Consider the following 23,813-nt stretch of genomic DNA (forward strand, 5'->3'; position numbering starts at 1 on the left):
TCTCACTCACAGGAACAGTCTGCCTGGGAAGGGATGTCCTAGAAACCTGGAGGTGTGGCAGACAAGCAGATGGAGATGGTGAGAGGATCATCCCTCTCAGATCGGAAGGAGGATGTGGGCTGTGTAGATAGCAGCATAAAAGCTTAGCGGTGCATTTCATGAGGGCGAAGCTTTCCACATTGGCTTCAGTGGGTACATGGGGATGTCCAAATGAAAAAGGATGTGTTTGGCTATGTATATCCCTTATTGCATTCATATAGCTATGTATCAACCAGCCGCAGTGTATTCAAGCCCTACCATTGAAGGATCTATGATTTGTTTCACACTAGATGAAACAGAGGACATTTTCTCCATGTGAAATGAGAATACATTGAATGCACACTTAAAAAATCACGAATATTTCAATATTAAGTACGAGTTTCCTTTACACATAAATGTGTAGATGAAAGGGGTTTGTGGTTAAATAACAATATATGAAACTTATCCTTAGCAGATCTGATTTTTTTTTGGCTGGGGGCTCTATATTCTGTACAAACATGAATAATAATAGCCACTTTTATACTAGAAGCCACAGTGCTATGACCAAGTTGTCATACAGATAGATAAGACAGAGATTTCTTGTTTTCCACTGTGATGCTTTTGAATACATCCCGGCAAAGCTGACTCACCCTTTTAGCTTTCCAAGGAAGATAAATTGCTTTCCAGGAGCTTCATTGTATACAGGTTATTTTTGAGCAGCTTCCTTAATTAAGGTTTATCTGCTGTGTGCATAATCCACAGATGAAGAGCCCTTGTCTCTTTCTGTGCGAACAGAAGATTCCCCCTGAACAATCTGTTTCTCACCCAGCCCATTGTTACACAACATGACATACATACCAGATAGATGTCGTGTCCTACCCCAGAAGTAGCTGCGGGCCAGTAGCCTGAAAATAAGTAATTTCAAATGCTCAGGATGCTTCAGTGGGGAAAACCTGAATAGAAATGGGATTCCTGAGGGCCACTAAGAGCCATCCAAGCTGGCACAGACACGCTATTAGTACATTTCTGTCATTCATGACCTTAAACACCACCTCCGCCCCAGCCTCATATTCCTTATCCTTTATATCTGAATTGATGCTGAAAGTGCCCCATTGGAAATACATTTTTCAACCGTGAACCTTGCGATCTGGCAAGGACTCAAACCTGATGTCATCCCAACTGGGATAAGAGGACAATGATGTCATCAGAAGAGCAAGAGAGCCTTTTAGCTCTGTAATGCAGTAGGTGTGGGTGGGAGCTTTCAGACTGACATCCTTGGAGAGGAAAAGCACTCTGCTTTTCCCTGCCAGGTAAAAGGTGAGCCCTGCAGGGCAGCAGAGTCACAGCTCTCCAGGATGTCATCTGTCAGGAGAGGAGGAGAGCCCACCCCGTGGCTCCTCTGGCTCCTTCTAGCAGCAGGAAGGAGAGAAGCCCTTGCAGGGCTACATAGCCCAGGTAGCAGGGGAACCCTGGAGGAAGAAGTCACCAAGGCATGCAACAGGTCACATTTCATCAAAGCCGTCCTGGTTGGTTCAGAAGGTACCTGAGATGTGAGAGCAGCAAGGCCAGTGGCAAGTGGGGTCTCCCTTCAGTCAATGGTTTTCATCTTTTGTTCCAGGATTAACAATTTTGTCATGTTCACTAGTGGTTTTGCAGGAATAGGATATACAGTACAGGACTTTTACTGTCTTGTAGGTATCTTTCCAGTCTCCCAGTCCTGCTGCTGTTTGAAATTGGCCACAGACCTTAATGAGAGAGAGTCAAAGCTAGGCCATCCAAGTGTTACCTGGTGCTAGAATGGAATACCTAGTCCATGCCCATACTGCTGTGGCTTCAGTGTAATGCAGACATATTCAAGCTCTCCATAAACAGGCTAGTCCATAATGTTGCCACAGTGATGCAGGACTTCGTGCAAACTGCAAAACTTGCCTAAGGAGCAGGGTAGATGAACCTGTGCAGGACTTTGCATAACATGTCTGGATCACAGCTGTTCCCCAGACATGCTAGTTTAAAGCTACTTTGGACTTGCTTCCATCCCCTTGTGCTGAAATGAGGTTGAAGAGCTTTCCCCAGATGCTGAATAACACAGTGCAACATTAGCTGTACAAGAAAAAGACACAGGTAAATGGTTACAACATGAGAATATCTGCATAGTCCTTACACATATCCATTCCCTGCTGCCTGATGAGCTGCCATGAACACAAAGGCCCAATTTCCAGACCACATCACTTAGTGTACTCGGGGAAGCGCAGCTGTAACTGCTCAGCTCTGCCCTTCTGGTAGGTACAGCCACCATTTTGCTCCTAGGTGCCAGCAGGAACACAACCTCTTATGCCAAATCATGTGTATTACTATCGGTTGTGCATTTATTCAAAGGCTTTTTCATTCATCCCCTACATAAGTGTGCTGGTCTTGCTGCCAGGTTTCTGTCCTGGTGTGTGCAGACCCATCCTCAGGTGTGTGAAGCAGCTCGTGATGATTTGGGGCTGCTCATACTTTGATCACCATACCCACTTAAGCTCATCTCTAGGGGATGATCCTGCTTGGGCACCAGTACCAGGGCAGGGGACTGTCCCAACTGGTGTCCCCAGAGGGATATGGTGGGTACCACCTCTGGCATACTGGTGGCCACGCGTTTGGCTCCCTGGCACCACTTTGCCCACACGTGGGTGCCTGACCCTGTCTCACGTCAGTACTTGGGGGAATGACCACCTCCAGCCTGTTTCCCAGTGACTGCTGCCAGTGCGTCCCATCAGCTGCCACCCTCTTCACATGCATGGCATTTCCAGGCTCTCCTTCTCCTTTACTCCTGCTGCACTCTTGAGTGTGCTGATGGACTGTGTCTTCTCTCTGCTCTTCTGGTCCCGGGCCTTTCCCCATATGGCATCTCTCAGTTGCAGCAGCCTAAGGAGTGGTTTCCTCTTCCCACACAAGACAAAAATGCTCGCTATCTTTCTCAGCCAGCTCATTTTCTGTCTTTTGTGACCTGAGCCAGTGTTGGAAATCAGGTGCAGACAGCAAAGAGGCCAGTGGCTCTGCTTCAGAGTGGCTCTTTTGAATGCTTCCCATTGGGAATATTAATAGGATGGTGTCCTTTCATCAATATGCAGCTGAGCTGCTACTTGCCCAAGAGCTGCTAAATTACTGGGCTGAAGCATGCAATGTCCTGTACATTCAGTGGGAGTTTGCAAGCAGAGCATTATCTGTCTGCAGCAGACCAGCATGAAGCACAGGCTCTGTTTTGGTCCCATTTAAGACTATAATGCATGTCTTAAGCCTAAAAAACACAGGGAATGTCTGTTCTGTGTTGTAAAGCTGAATTCCACCCAACAGAGAAATAATAATCATCTGCTGGAATGGGAAAGGCTGATATCTATCTGCCTATTACTCCTTCATTGAAACCATGAGTGGGGAGTGGAGAAAAAGTGCTTGAAGTGCTTGCAGACAGGGCATTTGTGAGGTGTGGATCCGTGTGTGTCTGGCAGCACGCATCTGCCGTAGGGTGGGCAGCAGTACTACTCTCTGCGGGCAATCCTGAGCCAAAAAGCTATAAAGCACAAAGCACTTGGTGTCATTAGAGTCACACACCTGTGCAACAAGGTAGCGTTAAAAGGGAACAAAGCCTCGAAGGCACAGGTGGATTTGGAAAGAGGGTGAAATTTGCCCTTGGAGAGTGTTTTGAAAATGACTAGGGGAAGAAGACTGGTACGTTTCAAAATGGATGGGAAAATAAATCATGGCAATAGTGACAACCCAGCTGGTGCAAGCCTTTCCACCCAGCCAAGGTGCTCTCAGTGTCGCTGACAGAGATGATGAGGTGCTTGAAATTCCCTTTACAAAACCCCTGTGTCTGTTCAGCCCTAGGATGAAATTAGAGCCACCTGGCTTCAAAGCCATGCCAAATGGGAAGGTTGCTTCAAATCGTGTCACCTGTTAGGAGGAGGGGAAGGTGGGACACCCTAAATTAAACCAGAGCCTGGGCTACACCTGAGGAAGTCTTAACTTATCTACCTGTTTTCTCCCCTGCCTTCCTCCCTTGTTCTCTTTCCAAGGTTGAAAAAAATGAGGATGGGGACCAAAAGATTGAGCAAGATGGCATCAAACCAGAAGATAAAGCCCATAAGGCAGCCACCAAAATCCAGGCCAGCTTCCGCGGACACATAACAAGGAAAAAGCTCAAGGGAGAGAAGAAGGGGGATGCCCCAGCGTCTGAGAGCGAGGCCGCCGACAAGAAGGACGAAGGCCCTGCTGGCGGAGCGGCCGAGAACAAAGAGAGCGAGGCTCCCGCTGCCACAGAGGCTGCTGCCGCTGACAGTGCCCAGCTGGAGGAGGGCAGCAAAGACAGCAGCGCGCCAGCGGAGGAGAAAAAAGGAGACGGAGCCGCTGACACGGGCTCGGAGCAGCCAGCCCCACAGGCTGCCACTCCTGCTGCCTCCTCGGAGGAAAAGTCCGCTGCTGCCGCCGCCGCCGAAACGGAAAGTGCCACTAAAGCTTCCACTGATAACTCGCCGTCCTTGAAGGCTGACGAAGCCCAAGACAAAGAGGAGCCTAAACAAGCCGACGTGCCTGCTGCTGACACCACTGCCACCACCACCCCTGCCGCAGAGGATGCTACTGCCAAGGCAACAGCGCAACCCCAAATGGAGACAGTGGAGAGCAGCCAAACCGAAGAGAAGACAGGTGAGTGAATGCCTCGGCAGGGAGGGGGCCTCTCCAGAAATGGATGTGCCTCCCTTGGTCTCCTGGGGATGTGTCTAGCCAGCAAAGGAATCAGAATGGGGGTTAACAAAGGAATCCATTTTAGGGGAAGGGGATGTGCATGCTCTTGCTTAACACCCTCTCCTCTGCTTCCCAGCAGCTTATAGAAAAACTGCATCTCCTCTTGAGGCTCTTGCTCCTCTAGGTGGATTTCCCATCCAGCCCTTTTTTTGTGGAGTCAGTCAGTTGTGGGGCTTAGAGGAGCCTGGAGAGATCCCATGCTTTTCGTACTCTAAAGAGGGAGGTGAGCTTCCCCAGTCACACCAACACAGGCAGCTCCAGTGGGGCAACCAGCTTAAGCTGGACATCCCCTAAGGGAAAAGCCCTCACTGCAGGAGGCCATTCATCCTTGCTGGTAGGATGGAAAAGAAGGTGCCAACAGGGTTTTTTTTTTCCATCTGCCTGTGAATGGGTGAGATTGTTGGTACAACACACATCCATGTGATTGGTACAACCACATCCATGTGGGTTAGGCCCACATGGTAATAGGATCAGGTAGGGAAAGGGAAGCTTAAAGGCCCTGACAGCTCTGTGAATGAGGACAGAAGAGAGAGCTGAATACAAACAATCGCTCTAGGAGGTATTTTCAATTCTTTGCTCCTGACCAAGCTACAAGTCTGTTTAACTAGTTCCCCTGGGAAGAAGTGAAAAGTTTTGAGAGGCAAAAGTGAGTATTTTTTGGCAGTGGCATGGTGTTTACAAACCATAAAGAAAAGCTGTTATTGAATTACAATACTGAGACTTGTAGAAAACATGTCAAAGGCCTGAGGATACTTTTGCTCTCATTCTTTACCTTCCTTACATTATCAAAGAAAGATAACTTAAATAAAAGAAAGTTTACATCAGAAGTAGGCACTGTATGAAACTCAGTCAAGAGGAAGAGCCAAGCATAACTGGCCTCCACGTTCATGAGACACTCAGTTGTAGAAGGTATTCTGCATTCATTAGCTCATTAAGGAACAAATGTGGTCTATTAGCTTGAAGTTCATAAACAGCCTTATGTAAATGCTATAGAGCCCCAACATCCAGTCAAACATTTACCAATGTTTCATTTGTTCCACTACTTTTTTTGGTCACAAATCACAATTCCTGCACTCTAATTAGACTTCCATCTTCATAGGTAACTCAGGGCTTCAGGTAACTTTGTACCCACTCTCCAAAGTGGAAAGATAAGGAAGAACTTATCCAGAACAACTGATAAGCACTGAGAAAAGAGCTCATGCAAAACACTTGTGATTTAATGTGTGGGCGAGGGGAGCTGTCCTGAAGAGTTTGACTCTAAGCTGAATGAACATAATAACAAAGAGATGCTTGTTTTACTTCCTTTCAGCTCAACGTTTCTAGAGATAAGCCTTGAACTTGCATCTGCCATGTTGGCTTTTTGTGATCCAGGTCTCCAGTTCTTTGTTTTCACTTTATACGATGAGTTGAGTGACAAAATAAATGTTATGTGATTAGAGAAATCCAATTTGGTATGTTGCATGCTGTACTTGTTTTTATACATGGGCAAAGGTATAAACATCAATGGTAAAAATAGGACAGAGTGAATCAGTGTTTTGGGGCTCTGTGTACACAGAATAATGAGTGCAAATTAACTCTTAGTTAAGATCTGCAATGCCTTATTCCTAAACAGGAATAGTGATTCTGTTTTGCATTAATATCCTATTTTTATTCAGATTAATCTGCTTTAATGGTTGGAGATAGGAAATTTATAGTAGCAGGCTATTTCATTTGCTTAATTTTACCTGTTTTCAATCATTGGTAATCAAAGAATGGTTTATTTCTATTCAGTATTCTGAGTTATTTGCAGCTATCTTCCCCATAGTCTTGTTGGCCTTAGCATCATTCGAAGTGGGGAACATTACAATTTAATACACATTTGCACATGATACTTATGTAAATAACCAGCCAATGGAATAAGTTATAAAATCTACAATCAAATATATATTTAAAAATGAGCTTTTAGTGATTATTTGACCATTCAAGTCTAGTATGTGCATCTGTTCAGACTCATTCACTATGCATGCAGTAATACTCAAGCTTACAAATGTTTGCAGAAGGCAAACATGGAAGGTGTGTGGCCACAGTTAAACTGATATTCTCTTTAAAATGTTAATGATTATAGATTTTTTTCTAAATTCCAATTCAAGGGTGATATCAGCCTTCCAGTCAGAAACTCGAACAGCTGGCTAAGTGCCCCCTGAGCCATGCAAGAAGGAAATGGAGAGAGATTAAATAGGTCTCCTTGTCCATCTTTTTGAGGATGCTGGGCTGTGTTCTAAAATACTCTCCAGTACAATGTTCAGAATACTAAGAAGCTGCTTTTGCTTCAAAGCATCTTCCATAGAAGAGCATCATCACCATATTAAAGATCCCACAAACAGGAAATGTTTCTTAATAGAAAGCCTAAATTCTCTTTTTTCCCATCTTCATTGTGTTACTCCCTCTCGTCTCTTTAAGCCTCTGTTTCTCTCTTGGTACTCACTCCTTCCATAGGCTTAAAGACATGCCACAACATTTCTTCCAGTCTTTCCCCAGCAAACACAGCACTGGTAGTTGCTGGCATGGCTGCAATAGTTTGGTCATTCATGAAAGAGGGAGGGCTACCAAACATCTGCCACTTCAGTACTCCGCCAGCCTGGGGACAGATCCTCTTTCAGCTTCATCAATCCCCCTTCTCCCAGAAGTTGTCCCCTTGGCTTTCAAAGGTCATTTCTTATCGTTTCTGAGATCGAAGACTGGCACAGTAGCACGCCGTGTCAAGCTGCCAAAAATAAATCAAATTGGCTCCTCGCCAATGTCATCGGTTGGCTGGTTGCCATAGCATGCTTGGCTGCTACTACTGTGAGGCGTGCCGACCATGCTACTTCTGTGCTGTGATAATCATCTGCCTCAAATTTTACTACAATGGCTGTATCACATTATCTGTGGATGTCTTCCTTGGTGCAAACATGAGAAAAAGTCAACGACACTTGATATGCAGAGACTTTTCCCTTCATTTAAGGGCAGGACGAAAAAGAGAGTAAGAGAGGAAAGGGCTAACTAACAGATAAAGAGAACTGCATGATCTTTAATGCTTAATATTTAATGTTTCTGGAGCAGGAGAGAGGCTTGGTGATTCTTCATACCATTCCCTAATTCCCCTGACAGACCTCAGCCCTCCTTGTTATTCAGTTCTACATCCTCGACTTGTCTGTTGGTAATGGCTTAGGAAATGGCTTCGACCAACTGTCTTGTATCCAGTGTTAGTTGTTCTCATATCCTGGGCATTCCCAGTTGTACAGTAGGGCAGTTTCTAAGCGATCCTCATTGTATGACCGCTGGGAAAAGCAGATGGATTCCGATCTGAGTAAGCCATGAAATGAGTTAGTGGGCTTTGTTCAGCAGCTTATGGAGGACTGCAGGAAGAAGGACATCTTTTAGTTCTCTTCATGACTTCTGGAGGGCAACTTGCATGCCAGGATGTTGTTCTCTTATTTGAGCTTCCTTGTCAAGAAGCTTTCTTTTTATGATCCAGCTTTTGCCTCTTTCGAGTTGGAATTATGCTTAGAGAGGCTGCCTGAGATGCCAACCTACTCAAGAGGTCAAAACTGGTAGGAGGGAATTTATACATTACTTATGGATCATGATGTAAGATATATTCTAATCCATTTTGCATTGGCTTAAATCTGAAAAGTCTTCATCAAAGTCACTGCAAAGAGTCCACATTAATACATATTTGAGAGGAGATCAGCCCCCAGCACAGCAGACTATAGAAGATGGGATACTGTGTGCCATACGGGGAGGAGAGAAGGTGAATACCACACAATGTTAGATTCTCTTTATACTTTCCAAGGCTCAGCTCCAAACCTGGCTAGCTCTCACATCAAAAGCACTCTCAGATTGTCAGGTAAGGATACAACAAAGCCCAGAAATGTGAAAGAGTAAATTGTGCCTAAGGAAACAAATTGGTCTTCTTTTGTTGGGAAATGAAGAATGCTTTCTCCTGCTTGATGAAATAGCTTTACAATGGAGCAGTTTCACAGCTGAAATGAAAAATCAGCCACATGACAATTGCTTTGCATGCATGTGAGCCCACAGTTCCCCCTGGGCCCTGTCTCCTGCATGCTGGGAGCACTGGGAGGCACTATCTTCTCTTCACTTCCTTAGAGAGAGCAAGTCCCTACAGATCCTTTTTCATGGTTTAGAGTTGAATTGGTTCTTTGTTTTCAGTTCAATCAGCATATTGATTGAAGGGCAATACTTGCTGCACCTAGAGAGCACTGGCTATATAAAGATTTGGAAAGGGAGACTGTCTATTGTCACGTACAAGCCAGAGGGTACAGCCTACGCCACGCAAGAGGATTGCAGTTGTATAACCGGAGTTTTAGTCTTGGCCCATGGGTAGCTGGCAGGAGACAGAACACCCTCACTGCCATGCCTGTTTCACTAGAGCTTATCTCTGCTGCTACACCTGGCAGCTGAAGAAAGCAATGCAAATGCACCAGTCTTCCTGTGACTGCCCCAGAGGGAACAACTCTAAGCATGCATGCCAGCATTTTCCTGTCTGTAGTACTACTCAAGCAAAAAAGCAAGAATATAAATGCAATTTAGGTTGCCCGCTCCGTGATGAAAGATGACAAAGTATGTGCCTAGTCCTCAGCTGCTTTGAAAGTTTTAACCTTTGCATTGTGCCTAGATGGGTACATGTGTTATGTATTTCAGAGCCTGAAAATCAGTTCAGATAAACTTGTGAGGGGCAGAGTGAGAAAAGCAGAATGTCATGATTTTCCAGAGAACAGGAAACTTACACGCCACCTGCAGCAGGTGCAGGATTTCCTTTTCTCTTGCAGAGTGAAATAGGGTCTCTGGTCCCATGAGTGCCTCAGATCTGCTTTTTTTTTTTTTTTTTTTTTTTCCCAAATGAGATGTTCCTTACCCAGTAAAGGTGCGAGCAGTGCCATTGGTAAAGCAGGATCTGACCTCTTCTAATGAAATCCTAGGTGGCACTAAGCATATTTACTGATGACAAGGTGTGGGCTGACTTTGGAAAATGCCTTCAGAGCAGAGCAAATTAATCACTGTTTTGTACTAAGGGGGTACCGGTTCTTTCAGGACCTCAATAAGAAAGGTGTGGACAGTCAAGGCTGGTTAACTGGTTTATTTTGTGAGAATGGAAATTACAGAAAAGATGACAACAATCCTACATAACCACAGCTGTTGCAGTATCAGAAGAGCCCCTCCTCAATGATCACAGCACGCTGTGCAGAGTTCCTGTCCACTGGGAGGTTGGCCAGCCTCCCTGTTCTTCACATCTTTATAGCATTATTGTACGTGAGCAAAGTTATTGGTCTCATACCTGTACAGTACTGAACTTCCTAGGTGGTGCATACAGTGGGGTTTGCTGAGGGTGATACACTCTTACACATTTCCATAGGAAGGAGCTCTACAGATGGTATTGTTAAAGGTAGTGCATACTGATGGCACAGTATGTGCTTTTGTTGTATAGTGGTCACTCACACTAGCATACCAGTCTCTACAGCCAAGGCCCATGATTAAATTCAGCCTAGGTTCTGCATGAAATCAGTCTCTTTGTTACGTCTTCAGCAGTGACCCACTACAACTGCACTCAGACCATCTCCAGAAAATGCTCCAAAATCCCCACATGGGAAGAAGCCTTCCTGCCAGAAATGCTAGCCAGATTTTCAGGTGAGAAATGCTCAAATAGCAGACCAGTGGACAGAGCAGACAGACAGACAATGAGACTTAACTGGCAGCCGTTTGCTGTGGCTGCCAGCAGTGCTCTGCACCACCACCAGTGTCATCTCTTTATGCTAGGATCAAGTAGGCTGAGCTTTTCAGAGAGATATAAGCTTGCAGAGTACCAGCTGGAATTTACAGCTCCAAGGAACATCACTCTACAGACAGCAGTACTGGCCCTGTGGTACAGATGACTGCCGTGCACTGAGGGATGGGACTGAGAAAGTTCACCAGGTCAGCATGATCAGATTAGTTAGACATTCCTCAAGTGCTGTATGATAGCTGCATTAATGCTGGATTATTGGGGCAGTTCAGTGATCACTTCCAATCTCTGCAGCAACTCCATGGAGTCTGGTAAGGTGAAGTTGTGCTCCTAAGGGACTGTGGGTCCATGCAGAGGAACGTAAGAACTGCCAAGGTGGGTCAGACCTAACATCCATTCACTGTACTTCTCCAGCTGGAGATAGCAGCAAATGCTGCTGTAGGCAGATTTGGGATCAACTGCCCCTCTACAGCTAGGATCCATCCGTGTTCTCTGTCGCATAGGATTTGGCTTAACAGTTAAAACATAATGTATTATCTCTTGATACTAATCATAACTGGGGCTTTACGTGGCATATATAAATGCACAATACGTGGCTAAGCGTTAACAGCTTTCCCAACTCCAACCAACTGTACAATGGTTAGAAAGATCACCGATGAATTGGCCACCATTGCCCTAAGTATCTTTCTTTACTCATGTTCATCAGAGAGAGAACAAAAGCTCCTGGTAGCCCTACTTTACACTGTTGCTCATCCTATATAGCATCATATTGTATGTGCATATGCACAGATGGCATAGTACCATTGCCCTTGCTATTCCTATCTTTCCTGACAAAAACACAAGCAATGTTTTCAATTGCTTTTTGTGTGAAAGCACTCCCAGGCTTCTTAGCATCTTTGTTGCTTTTCGATGAACTTAAATCTCTTAAATCTACAAATGTCCTTTATGAGAGGGGGTGACAAACATTGTATGTGTTGTATACAATCCAGAAGAGGCTGTACTTGTATACATGTATTTCCAGAAAGGCATTACGTCTTCTCTTTTTCTCCTCATCACAGTCCTCAGGCACACTAACATCTTGGCTTTTTGAACACAGCTACCCAATGGTCATAGATGACTGCAACGATATCCAGGTCTATTGTGGACATGAAAGTTCTCCTTTTTGTAAAAGTACCACAAAAATATTATATTTCTCTGCATAGCTGTCTGTGTGATTGGGCAGTGGCCAAGAGAACCAAAGAAACGTAGGCAGTGGCAGGAGGTCTACAAGTCAATGGTTGGCATGAAGACAGGTGCTGGCATCAGGTGTCTGGGCTAGGTTCCTTGTCCAGTTCTGGACCACCAGTAGACTGTCCAAAAGCCTAACTCAAGCTAGCTCAACTTGAACAGGTCTCTAAGCACAGAATATTTCTCAAGACTGCATTCGTACTGCAAGCCTGACATAAAGGAGGGTTTCCTCATTCCTTAGCTTTTCTCTCTTGGTATTGAATGTCTTTCAGGCAGGAAATAGATGAGATGCATGAAGTTAATGTATGGGGGGAAATTATGTGACAGAGTGATGCTGCTGTCTGCTTAGCTGTTCTCTGAAGGGAAGTTTGGTCGATTTTTTTCAAGTTAGTAGAGCTATGGCTTTCTTCCTGTTTTTGTATTCCCTGCTGAAGATTCCCCTTTGCACACATTTTAGCTCTAATATTCTATACCATATAAGAGGTCTTGATTTTATCATCTCCAATTGTGAATATGTGGTCTGTGGAAATGTGTCTTCTTCCTTTCTGTGTCTTTAGTGACATCACTGTCAGCATGGGACACTGAAACAGAGCTGAAAATCTCATCTGAGGTCTTGGCAGCCCTGAGTTGGACACCTGCCCTTTGCAGGGCTTCAGAGTAGTCAGGAAAAGAGCTACAGAAACCTGGACAGGGCCCAGAGATGCAAAGGAAAATGACAGGAAAATCTCCTAATGACAGAAAAAGTGAGACTCAAGGCTTCATGTAAATAAGTCTTAGATAGAGGTCATAAGGTCCCAATTATCCAGCGTTCAAAAGACCACTCACTTTCCAGCTGTACCTTAAGGCAACTGCAAATGAGTCCTCTTTTCATTATGAAAGAAAACAGAAGGTGTAAGCTGCTATTCAACCTCTCTGTCTTCCTTCAGCAAGACACAGTAATTGGGAATGCTAATGATGATGACTGGACATTACCTATAACCTACAGGACTTAATGAAGAAGAAAATTTCTCTAACATTTAGAAGAGCATCCAAATCCCTATGCTAAAGTGCTGCAGTGCTGCAGAACCATAACTGTCAATGCATTGCATGGACAGGGAAAGGGGTGGGAGAGCAGGAGTGAGAGCTATGAGCAGTCTGCAGTAGCATTCCCCAGTGCTGCTGACTTTGGCAGAACTGTCTTGGCAGCTGTGAAAAATGTTTCAAAGACCTTTCTGGATAACTACTTGAAGAGATGAAAAATGGGATAAAATAAAAATAATTAAAGTTAGAACCGTGCGAAGTTATTTTTAAAAATATCTTTGCTGTTCTTAAGCAATTTGGGCACCTGTTGATTTGGAAATGACACAAGTCTCTAAGAAGGAGGAGGAAAGTTGAATGCAAGCTTGTGTGGAATAAGTCCACAGCTGCCTAGTTTTTTGATAAGTGTAAGACTCCTTCCCCACACTGGGTCTGGACCTAGAAATAAAAGAGTCTTGACAGCTTGTTTTGCCTATCCCCAAATTTCTCTCTGAGCTTCCCTTCTTCCTCCATCCTTACTTCAATTTTTTACAGCCTGTTTGGAGGCAACACTCCCCAGCTATAGCTATATCTACATGGCTGAAATCTAAGCCTCACCAGTTTACGTAAGGCGAGGATTTCACATGTGATTTCAGCATGGGTGTTGTAAGGGATTCAGAGTAATCTTCAGTCATCAATACTGAAACAAGAGCTAAGACCCAGTCCTGGGCTGGACTCTGCCAAGCTGCACTTCAGGAAGATAAGCAAGGTGAAGGATTCTGTGGTCTTCATTTCAGATCTGCTTGCAAATGATCTGTATGTTTCTTTCCCTGTGTAGTCCTCAGTGTAGTATTTTAGCACTGCCCTTCTGCTTTCCCTTGTGGTTGGAAGAGGTGGTGGAACCCTCTCTGCATTGATGGGGTTTGATCAGAGGCTGCTGTAATGTGCACAACAGAAACCCTGTCTGGTCCTTTGTCTACAGTCTATTATTCAACTGTTATGTTAAGGGATGCAGATGGTCAAAGCGCAGTGAAAGGAAGTAACTTTATTGCCAAACAGTGAGTATGCACTGGCACAAGATCGCCTCCGTACCATACCTGGTCATCCTGTCCCCGTGTACAGCTCCTACTATGTGAGGGACCAGTGACTAAAAGATCCTTCAACAGCATAAGCAGTTTTGACATATGCCTTTAATATTTTATTTGGGGGTGAAGGTACTCTTTGCACAAACCTGTCCCTGCACTGTCAAGCCTTAATCTGGAGACTTACCAGTGTGAACAGACACAGTGCCAGGCACAGGGACTAAACTTGACCTCCTGTCCATGACACAACCTCTCCTGAACACACCTGATGTCCGGCAGCAAGTCACTGGGGAGAAATGCATGGCACTGCCACTGAATAGCACCAGTTCTGTGGATGAACGGCAGGCTTTGGTCTCAAGAGATGCTAACCCAGTAGTGTTCATTGCACTCAATAAAGACACACAAAATGAGAAAGAAAACGTTTCTTTCTGCCTCCGGCTAGAAACCTTCTTCATGGCTGAAGCCAAATGACTGTGAGAAAGATGGATGGAGTCACTGATTTCTACCTCAGGGAACAAAGAGAAAATTCCAGCCATTCCTAAATGATGTAGTATACTTCTTGTCCTCATCTCTAGCAAAACACTCACACGTGTTTCTACCAAATAAAGGGCTTGAGCATTGTTGCAGCTCAGACTACCTCCATGCAGAGCTTCTGAGTCCTGCCAGGCTATTTTTTTTTTTTCTGTGAAGCATGTCTTCATTAAAGAACCCCTCAATTTGTCAATAACAAACATAACATACCAGTACACCCCAATGGTGGTATTTCTAGATGAAAGTAGTAAGAGAAAGTCTTGCCTACTTTTATAGTAGCTCGTATGTGAGGATCAGGTACTCCCCAAAGGGGACAGAAGACAAGATGGGCCTGTGACTTACAGAGGGAAGCTGAAATCCAGGGAGCTTAACAAGCAAGCCATTGGGCTGCTGGCTATGTGGACAATGTTTCCCCTGATGCTTCCTGCTGGAGATGTTCCATTTTGTATAAATTATTTATTATTTACTGGGGCTGGGATGCAGAGCTTGGTCTCCCCCATTCAAGATGAATGCCCTCACAGCCAGGCTACGGAGCCAATCTTCTCCTCTGGCCCAATGAATATTTAATGATTTATGGAAGTGGAACAGCTCCATCAGGAGAGGAAGAGCGAGAGAGATGTGTTCATTCAAGTAGAAATCCCACAACATCTCTTTGTGACCACCACGCAGGACCTGAGCCAAGGACCTTTGCAGTGAATAGGATCAGCCAGAGGACCAGGGGAGACAACATGAGCACAAAACGGTGGGGCCACTGCCTCCACTTCAAGTACAATTTCAGAGCAGCTCAGGCCTGGCCAAGTTCTTGCCCTAGATAGGGCTGGTTTCTGTGATGGTTGTCATCGAAATGATGACTCTCAACCAAGCTGAGAGTACAGGCTGCTTCACCTTGAGGAAGCTTCAGCTGTGCCACTCACAACCCAGATGAGCCTTCTGCTCCAGCGTTTTGGGTGGTGTAGCCCGGCTGTGCACGAGACATGGGGCTGACACGCTGTGCCCCTATGAGGTGTCCCCGACCTGCTGGGTGCTCTCATTAATCAGTTCATTGCCCTTCTGATCGAACTGTTTTAGTGAAAAGCCAATTAAACCAAGATGACTACTGTGGGGCAGCCGCCCTGATGCACTTGGTGCAGAGCTCACAACATTTGGAGGACGGAAAGTCCCTCCTGCAGAAGGCAACCTGGTAGAGGGTAAAAAACACTCCCTCATTTGAACTAAACCCAGAACTACTGATGCTAGCTGCTGCCCCTTCACAGGAACAGATTTCCCAGGATTGTTCCTCCCCTGTCCCAGCTCCATGCCGTGCCCTCGGGTCCTGTCGCTGTCACCAGAGAGCAGAGCTCAGCGCCTGCCCCTCCGCTCCCCTCCTGAGGGAGCTGCAGGCCGCCATGAGGCCTCCCCTCAGCCTGCTCTGCTCTGGGCTCAGCAAACCAAGGGACCTGTTCCTTGAGCTGTTCCTCATATTTCTTGCCCTCTAGACCCTTCACCATCTTAGTTGCCTTCCTTTGGACACTCTCTAATAGTTTTATGTCCTTCGCATACTGTGCAGCCTAAAAATGCACACAGTACTCAAGGCGAGGCCGCAGCAGCACAAAACAGAGATAGACAATGCCTTACCTCAACCCGCTTGCAGTGCTGTGCCCGATGCACCCCAGGGTAGGGTTGGCCCTTTTGGCTGCCAGGGCATGCTGCTGGCTTATATTCAGCCTGGCATCGACCACACCCCCCAGATCTAATCTGTGAGGTCACAAACCAGGCAGGATCAGGCTTTTGTGGCGTGAGCTAGGAAGGTGCCCGGTTGTCCATCCAGCTTTTCAGGATGAGTGCTGTGAATCCTGCTCTTTCCACCCCTGGAGGGCTGTGATTAAGCAGTCTCAGATAATGGATTTGGGGTTGAGAGGAGGGTTGCTCTGCACCAGCACTGCCACTCCGCATTTTCTCTGATTGTGGATTTCCCCACACATGTTCATGGTTCAAAATCCCTCCTCCTATATCCAGGTTGTCAGAACCTGTGTGGTGACATCCTCACATTGAAACAAACAGCAAAGGCTCCCAGTAGCTTCAGTGGGAACAGCATTAAGCCTGAAATGCCTCCCAGAGAGCTGCAGCTGTGTTTTGGTGCCCGTTCTGCACAAGCACATTGGGATCCCGCATGTGTGCACACCAGCTGTGCACATGGGAAATATTAATAATATCCTGATGCAAAGAGCTGGTGTTGTTGATGTTGCAACTGCTGGGGACAGTTATTGACGAGAAGGCTGTGGAAGGCCTGACAACAGGCATTTAATTCATTTTAGCATCAGATTTGCAGAGCCTTGGTATATGAAGATGGACTGCAACAAACTAACGATCTCTAAATGAAATTTCTCTTTCGCTTCAGCACAAAATGGGAGGATGGCAAAGGGGAGAAAAAGAGACATTTTATATCCTCTCCTTGATTGTAATTCCCTGCCTTCAGCTAGATCAATATCACTTCTGCTAGAGATGGAGGCTGCCTTTGGTTTCCATGGCAATCTGGGTTGTTGGAGGCTTGCAGGCTCCATGAATCCCCAATTTATCAGCCTTCTAGGGTTTAATAATGGAGACAAGCAGTCAGGCTGCTTATGAATGGCACATGTCTTTTGGTCTGGGGGAAGGGAGGCGGGCGTGTGGTTTGTAGTAAGGGCTGCAGCAATTTGTTTCCCTGTCACTGACAGCTGAAGGGGGAGGAGAACAAGGGGAGGAGCAGCACATTAATTCTGGATGCACCGAAGGAATTTCTAGACCTTTTTGCTGCAATTATGGAAGATTTCCTCCTCTGGCCTCTTTTCCCTGAGCAACATTGCTGAGGCAGGGGAAGAGAGCAACCTCACAGCCTGCCCTATATGACAAGGTGGGAGCTGTAGACTGAGAACCCAAAAGCTCCAGCACTGCACGTTTCCTTCCTGTCCTGAGCCCTCTTTATTTCAGGATCAGCAGTGCATGAATGCCAGCAGGCTGCCATTGTTCTGGGTTCATTTTTCTTCCCCTACTGATCCTACCACAATTGCCAGGCTGATCAGCAGAGCTGTCACTTGCTGTGCTACTCTCTGTGCATCTGCCAGAACTATCCAAACGTGCACCTCCATCCCCAGATTGCTGTAAGCTTCACTCCCAGAATTAATCAGTTTTCTGGGATTGTCCTGGCTGTATGGCAATCACTATCAGTCACTTCAGTAAGGCCACCTTTGGTGCACGTGGCCACAATCAGCTCTGGGTGTTTCCATTTCTTCTTATCTTTCCTCTGATTTCTTCCCTATCATCTCATAGGGCAATCACAGTAAAGAGGCTAAAGAATAAATGGATGCATCTTGTCAAGACCCTGGTACTCTCTTTTCACATGCATTCTGTTTCCAAACCATCCTCCAGCGTTTAACCCAGCAAGAAGGAAAAGCTGGGTGACACAACAGAACACTGTTGCACGAGATCAGAGGTCAGAGGTTGGACTCGATGGTCTTGAGGTCTCTTCCAACCTAGACAATTCTGTGATTCTGTAAAATCCACATCCTCCTGTGAGATGGGGACTTCTTGTTTTCCAATGCATCAGCCAAGAGCAGCTGCCAAGTGTTACATTCCACAGCTGGAAGCCAGTAAAAATATCTGTAATCAAGCTGTTCGAATCGCAAGGTATTTAAGGAATTTAAAAAGGTAGCCTTTATGGTCTGCAGGACCCATGTGAAATCTACAGGGGCAGGGAAGGTGAAGAGCAAACAACTGGTGGGTTATTTCTCAGGTCTTCCTGTTTCAGGGAGGTAAAGTAATGAATGCCGTTCTTCTCCCTCCCATCTTGTGAGGGCTTGTGGGGATATTACTGAGATTGCTGCACCATTTTGGCCTGAAATTAGGACTTTGTGGAATTTCAGAAATCACAGGCCTTTTTGCTGAGTAACAGGACCAAGGTGCAGCACCTATGAAGGTGCTGCTGTGTGCGGAGGAGCTGGCTGAGGCTGGAAGGAAGAGCTGAGGAGACTCAGCCTCATGGGTACACCACAGGCTCTTGGGTGACCACAGCCCAGCTCTTCATACTGTGCTCCCTCTAAAATACAGATAAAAGCCTTTGCTTTCCTTGCTGGGATGCCACAAAAATTAAATACTTCCACGACTGCGAGTTAGGCCATCGTTATGGTGATGAAGACCAGTGCTTACATTGCTGTCTGCCTGAAGCAATTTGGGAAGGTCACAATGGAGACAGCTCTTGACCTTCACAAAGGTCCGCGTTTGTCGTAAATGTATGAATTGGTTATTATAGCCTACATGATCTGTATGTATATGTATATATCCTGTATGATCTGTATATTATATCTAAAAAGACCAGTACATCACCCTGCTGGAAAGTCAAGCAGTGTAAGCACCCTTGGGCTGCATTTGCTTGCAACTGTGATGGCAGCTGAGAATGAGGTGTTGGTACAGGAGAGCCCATGGCCTGAAAAACCTCACCAATCCCGTAGGCTTCTTCCAGTCCTAGCTGGATTGCAATCCTTGCTAGATCGATATAGGTACTGTGCATGGGAAGCCTGGGCCAAAAGTGCTGGCGCTAGGCAGGAATAAAACACCTGCCAGCAGCAGGCATGCCATTTGTCTCAGCCTTCAGGCTTGGCTGCATCCATGCATGCGGGAAGGAAACGGCACCGGGAGAGAGGAGAGCCACTCCTTTCCCGCTCCTCAGGAAGCAAAAATGTTTGCCAATGTAGCTGTAACAGGGTTAACACCTCACATTCGCGAGGAACATCCCCCCTCTCCTCTCTCCACCCTCGTCCTCCACCACTCCCATGTCTCTGGAGACCTCTCCGCTCCCGCCCGGCAGCCCAAGTTGGGAGTTTCCATGGCAACTCGGCAGCTGGTGTCTAGACACTGTGAAAGATGCTTCGCAATGGAGCCAGGAGCCTGACTCCCTTGGTACCCCCTCCCCACTGCCGTGCACCCCCAGCTCCGCTCCCCCCTTCCCACCCTTGCAGGATGCCGACGCACGGTGGGATTTCCACGGTGCTGGGGACCAAAGGCACCGGGAGGGAGGGGAAGGAAGGAGGGGAAATCCCTCATTTCCCTGCTTCTTTGCCTGCTTCTTTTCAGCAGTTACAGGGCAGCTCTCTGGGACCTCCTGCCTGCTACTTGCGGCAGGGACATCCCACCCCACCACCTGCTTGCAGGGTGTGCTGAGGAGATGCAGGTCTCCCAGGTGCCACGTGCCCTTCAAGACCCCCAGGGCTCACAGGAACCATGTAGCACCCTGGGTCCATCTGTAGCAAGCGAGGAGGTTGGGAGAAATCATGCATGTTGGCCCCCTGGGCCAGGCACAGCCACTCATCCAAAATCCCCGACTGCTTCGCTTCTCAGCATTTTGCTGGGCCAGCGAAAATCTGTCAGTTTTCAGAAGCAGCGAGCGGGAAGGGCGTAGGATTTTAGCACTGTGTATGGCACATAGCAGGGCTGACTGCAATGGGCTAACTTGGATCGGGAAGGGAACTGCATAAGCGACAGCTCTGAACCCGAACTGCATCTTGTTTCAGCAGTCTCAGACCTACCATTGTCTGCCTGGAACTGGCTCCTGGCTGGCTAGGAGGACAGATGGATCGGGACAGATGAATCAAGCTGTGAAGCCTGGATCGAAATCTGGACCCAAATGTCGTTAAAACTAGGAGATGCTTAGGTCATGGATTTCAAACGGGGCCTTGCAGCATTCCTCACCCTCCAAAAAATGTCTCTGAACAGAGTCGTCTCTGGAGCAAATGAAGGCTGCTTATAACAGGGCAGCAAGACCCAGATTAATATTTGGAAGTAAATAGGAGGGGACCAGACAAGGCACAGGTTTGCAGTCCCATCTCTGGCCAAGCTGCAGCTGGCAGAGGGTGGATGGGGGAAGGAGGGAGCATGGCAAAAGGACCCACCTTGTGGCTGGAGCCAGAGAAAGAGCAGCGGTTGAGGAGGCATGGGCAATGCTTTAGCACAAAGGCATGTTCTAGCAGCACAATCAATATCAGCAATAATTATGCAAACAGTGGGAAAGCAGCAAAAGCAAAATCCCTGCATCTGTAGTAGAGTCCCAGAGTGTTTGTGCAATTTCTTTTATCTTGGCATCAGCTGTGGTAATTTAAAGATCTGCAGTGGAAAAGAGAGGAAAAGGAAAACAAAACCCAAGCCACCAGCCACAAAAGAAATGATCAGCAGAGAGGTTACTGCTACTATGGTCATAAGCTGATGTCTGCTCTGATTTAATTAATCTTGGCAAGTCAGACGGGAGCTGGGCAGGTCCCAAGAGACAGTGTTTTACCCGGAAATCCACTCAACCTAATTTCTCTAATGTAGGGCAGTGGAGAGACTTGGAGAGGAGCCTGCACGCTCAGCCATTAGAGCACAGCACAGGCAAAGGCAGCTGGAAGTGCCACCATCCAGCAATACTGCTGCCTGCGTGCCTGCCTCAGCTTTACAGCAACCAGAGCTGCATATGTTCAAGGCGTTTGCTCACCAGCAGGGCTCACAGACATCATTCTCACCCCTTCCAGGAAATAAATGGAGTGCTGAGGGGCAGGAGCGCTCTAAGACCCTATTTCAGCATGGATGTGTAATTCATTTCTGTATCATTTCTCTTCCGTGGGCAAGGCACTTACAATTCCCTGTAAGGTACCTGTTGGAGCGGTAGGTTTGAGGCACCTCTTGACACAGACCCTTAAGCTGGGAAGCAAACACACCTCAGCCTCTCCCATCAAACAGCTCTATCCCTTAAGCACTTGCACAGTCACAGCCTGAGGTTTGTTGGAGGCTGCCCCAAATGTTTCTAAGCTCGAGGCTGCCCCAAATATTTCTCAGCTCGAGGCTGCCCCATCCAGTGTGCTTGAATGAAGCAGGTTTGGTAGCAGCTCATGGAAGCTCATCACCAATGCCAAATTGTCTTATGCTATAGGATGATTTGGACTGAGGAAATCACCGTAGATTTAGAAAGATTGAAACAAAGGTTAAAGCTGCAATACAAACCCCTCCCCAGTCTTCTTTTGCTTAATATTACATCTCAGCCTTCGCTCCTGTACTGTTTCTTCAATGCATGCACATGTTGTTTTCTCATTTTTTGGGCCTGGGCCTTTCTTTTTGCTTTGTCTCTGTGGCTGGGATGCTCTAGAACAAATGTGGATGTCTTCACCCATGCTAGACACCTTCGCTTGATAAAGACATGGGTGTTCCCTGGCTGCAACTCCAGTTTTCCTATAGTAGGCATCTAAATAAGTTAGGTTAATAGTCTTTAAAATGTTGTGTTTATTTCCACTGCTTGGAAAGGGAGCACAGGGTGAGAAGACCAGCTGGAGATGTCTGTGCGTAGATGCCTGCACTTAGGTAAGATGCCTGTTATCTTCCACTTCAGCTTTCCCATTTCATGATCTCTCTGCGCTGCCCCAGTCCAGGTCCATCTTAAGAGATAGCTCACTGCTTTTTGCTTGTTCTCTCCCTTGCAAGCGGACACAGGGGGCTCTCATCTTGCAAGAGGAGACCTCACAAAACCGGTGCATTCAGAAGGGGCCAGCTTTAGACAGGTGAAAATTTGGCTACCTGGGATGACATGTGGTTGTGCCTCAAGCAGGACACCGAAAACTTTGCATAAACACCCCGAATTCTCACCTGCTTTCTTGTCGCCTTTTACACCTAGTCCAACAAAGTGCAAGGCAAATGTGCAATGCCAAGGCTGTAGTTTTGTCTGTGAACTGTACCTGTCTGCTACAAACCAACAGCTGCGACAGCCCCGAGTTCAAGAAAGTGGGAAATCAAGCCTAGTATCAGGTAAAAAAAAAACAATGTAAGAAAGATCCTCTCTGATCTACGAAATCCCCCAGGATAGCTACCTAATAATCTCCCCAGGGACACCTAAGAGCCCTTTTCTGGGACGCTGAAAACTAGGCTGGAGAAAACCCTGGAGACCATGCTGCAGAAATAGCCTGCATCAAACAAAGTGGCGAAGGGTGAGTCAGACAAACTGTCTCACCTCTTCTTGTGAATCAGAAGCTGCTATTAGCTGGCCCCGATGTCAGTAGGGTTGCGCTACCATGCTCCCATCGCACAGAGAGAATCCTCTTCTTTCACTGCTATGATTTAGCAGTGCCACAGCTTGAACTTCATTTTTTATGCTGGGTTGTTTATCCTTTGTGATGTTACCTCTGTCTGAAGTTCATTACAGAATAATAACACCAGGTTGCTTCTTTCCCCTTGTTCTAAAGATCAATGAAACGATGCTAAACCTGCTAGGAGGTAAGACAAAGCTTAGTGGCAGCAGGGTGCACCTGTGTGTATACTATGTCTCCTCACTGCTTCAAAACCACACCAGAAAGAAAAAAAAAAAAGAAAGAAAAAAAAAAAAGAAAGAAAGAAAAAAAAGAAAGAAAAGAAAAGAGGAAGAATGGAAGAATGGCTAGCTGAATTTTGCTTGATAGTTCTCATCAGAAAGATAGACTTCTTGTTTATATTTTGGGCCATCCCCAAAGGTGGAAATTGGCTTGATTTTGCCATGTGTCCAGCGTTTGGGTTGCCTGATCCTTCCCAAGACTTAAAATATGTGTCAAATTGACTTTGTAGCTTTTCTGGTGCTCCTTGACCTCAGAGTCAGTCCAGGCTATTTCAGCCCTGGCAGAAGTCAGTGCAGTCTCTGCCTACCACCAGCTGCTCCCCAGAGAAGAGCAGCAGGAGCAGCAAGGCTCCTCTGCCAGCCAGGAGCCTCTGGGTGCCGGGGGCATTCCCTGGAAATCAGATTTTTTCACTGAGAAGATGAAGAAATTTTTAAATATAGTGAAATGCAGTGGCTGGGGTTGTGTTCCTGAAGCTGTGTTGCTCATCCTTCGATGATCTTTCATTCGTCTTGCATTACTGTATGGGAAAGCAGACATTTTGTCTTACTAAGGATCTCTCAGAGCCTCCTAGCGAAGCTGCTGGCTAACAATAGTCGTTTGGCCTACATTTAGGTGTGGATGGTCATGCATGCTCTCAGCTCCATACTTCAACACGTGTCCTGCTACTAATGCCTGGGAGAAGAGCAGGGTTAAAAGGAATCCCCTCCCTCTGCAGAGATTGAATCATTCAGGAAAATTAAGGAAATCATTCAGGAAAATTCAGGAAAATTAACCAAACTGGTGCAAGTTAGCCTGCTTTGCCTTCCAACTATAATTGGAACCTATTTTAATCAATAACCTATTTTGGTTTTGGTTCGTGGCTGTAGCTGTACTATATATAGAAGGAGTCTTTGAATGTAATTCTGTTTTGCTGCTCAATGTCAAGGGAAAGCAAGTGCACAGATTTTGCTGACAGGGAATTGCAGGTGCAGGGGCTCAGGCCTTGGTGTTGGGTGATGGAGATGTTCCCACAGGCTCTTTGTAAAATCAGCAGCTGGAGTTCACTACGAAAAATTATTCGAAGGTCCAGAAGTAGAGCAA

At 46.3% G+C, this 23,813-nt stretch overlaps 1 protein-coding gene across 1 annotated transcript in view; it reads left to right on the forward strand.

Annotated features, from left to right (window-relative positions):
• The window catches only part of GAP43 (growth associated protein 43), a 58,257-nt gene that overhangs the window by 26,799 nt on the left and 7,645 nt on the right, over nt 1–23,813 (forward strand). The window contains exon 2 of the mRNA XM_068697617.1: nt 4,071–4,698. Within this exon, the coding sequence (XP_068553718.1) occupies nt 4,071–4,698 (628 nt within the window). The remainder of the gene's footprint in view (nt 1–4,070; nt 4,699–23,813) is intronic.

This window comes from Anas acuta, chromosome 1 (assembly GCF_963932015.1).
Source record: "Anas acuta chromosome 1, bAnaAcu1.1, whole genome shotgun sequence".
Taxonomy (NCBI): domain Eukaryota; kingdom Metazoa; phylum Chordata; class Aves; order Anseriformes; family Anatidae; genus Anas; species Anas acuta.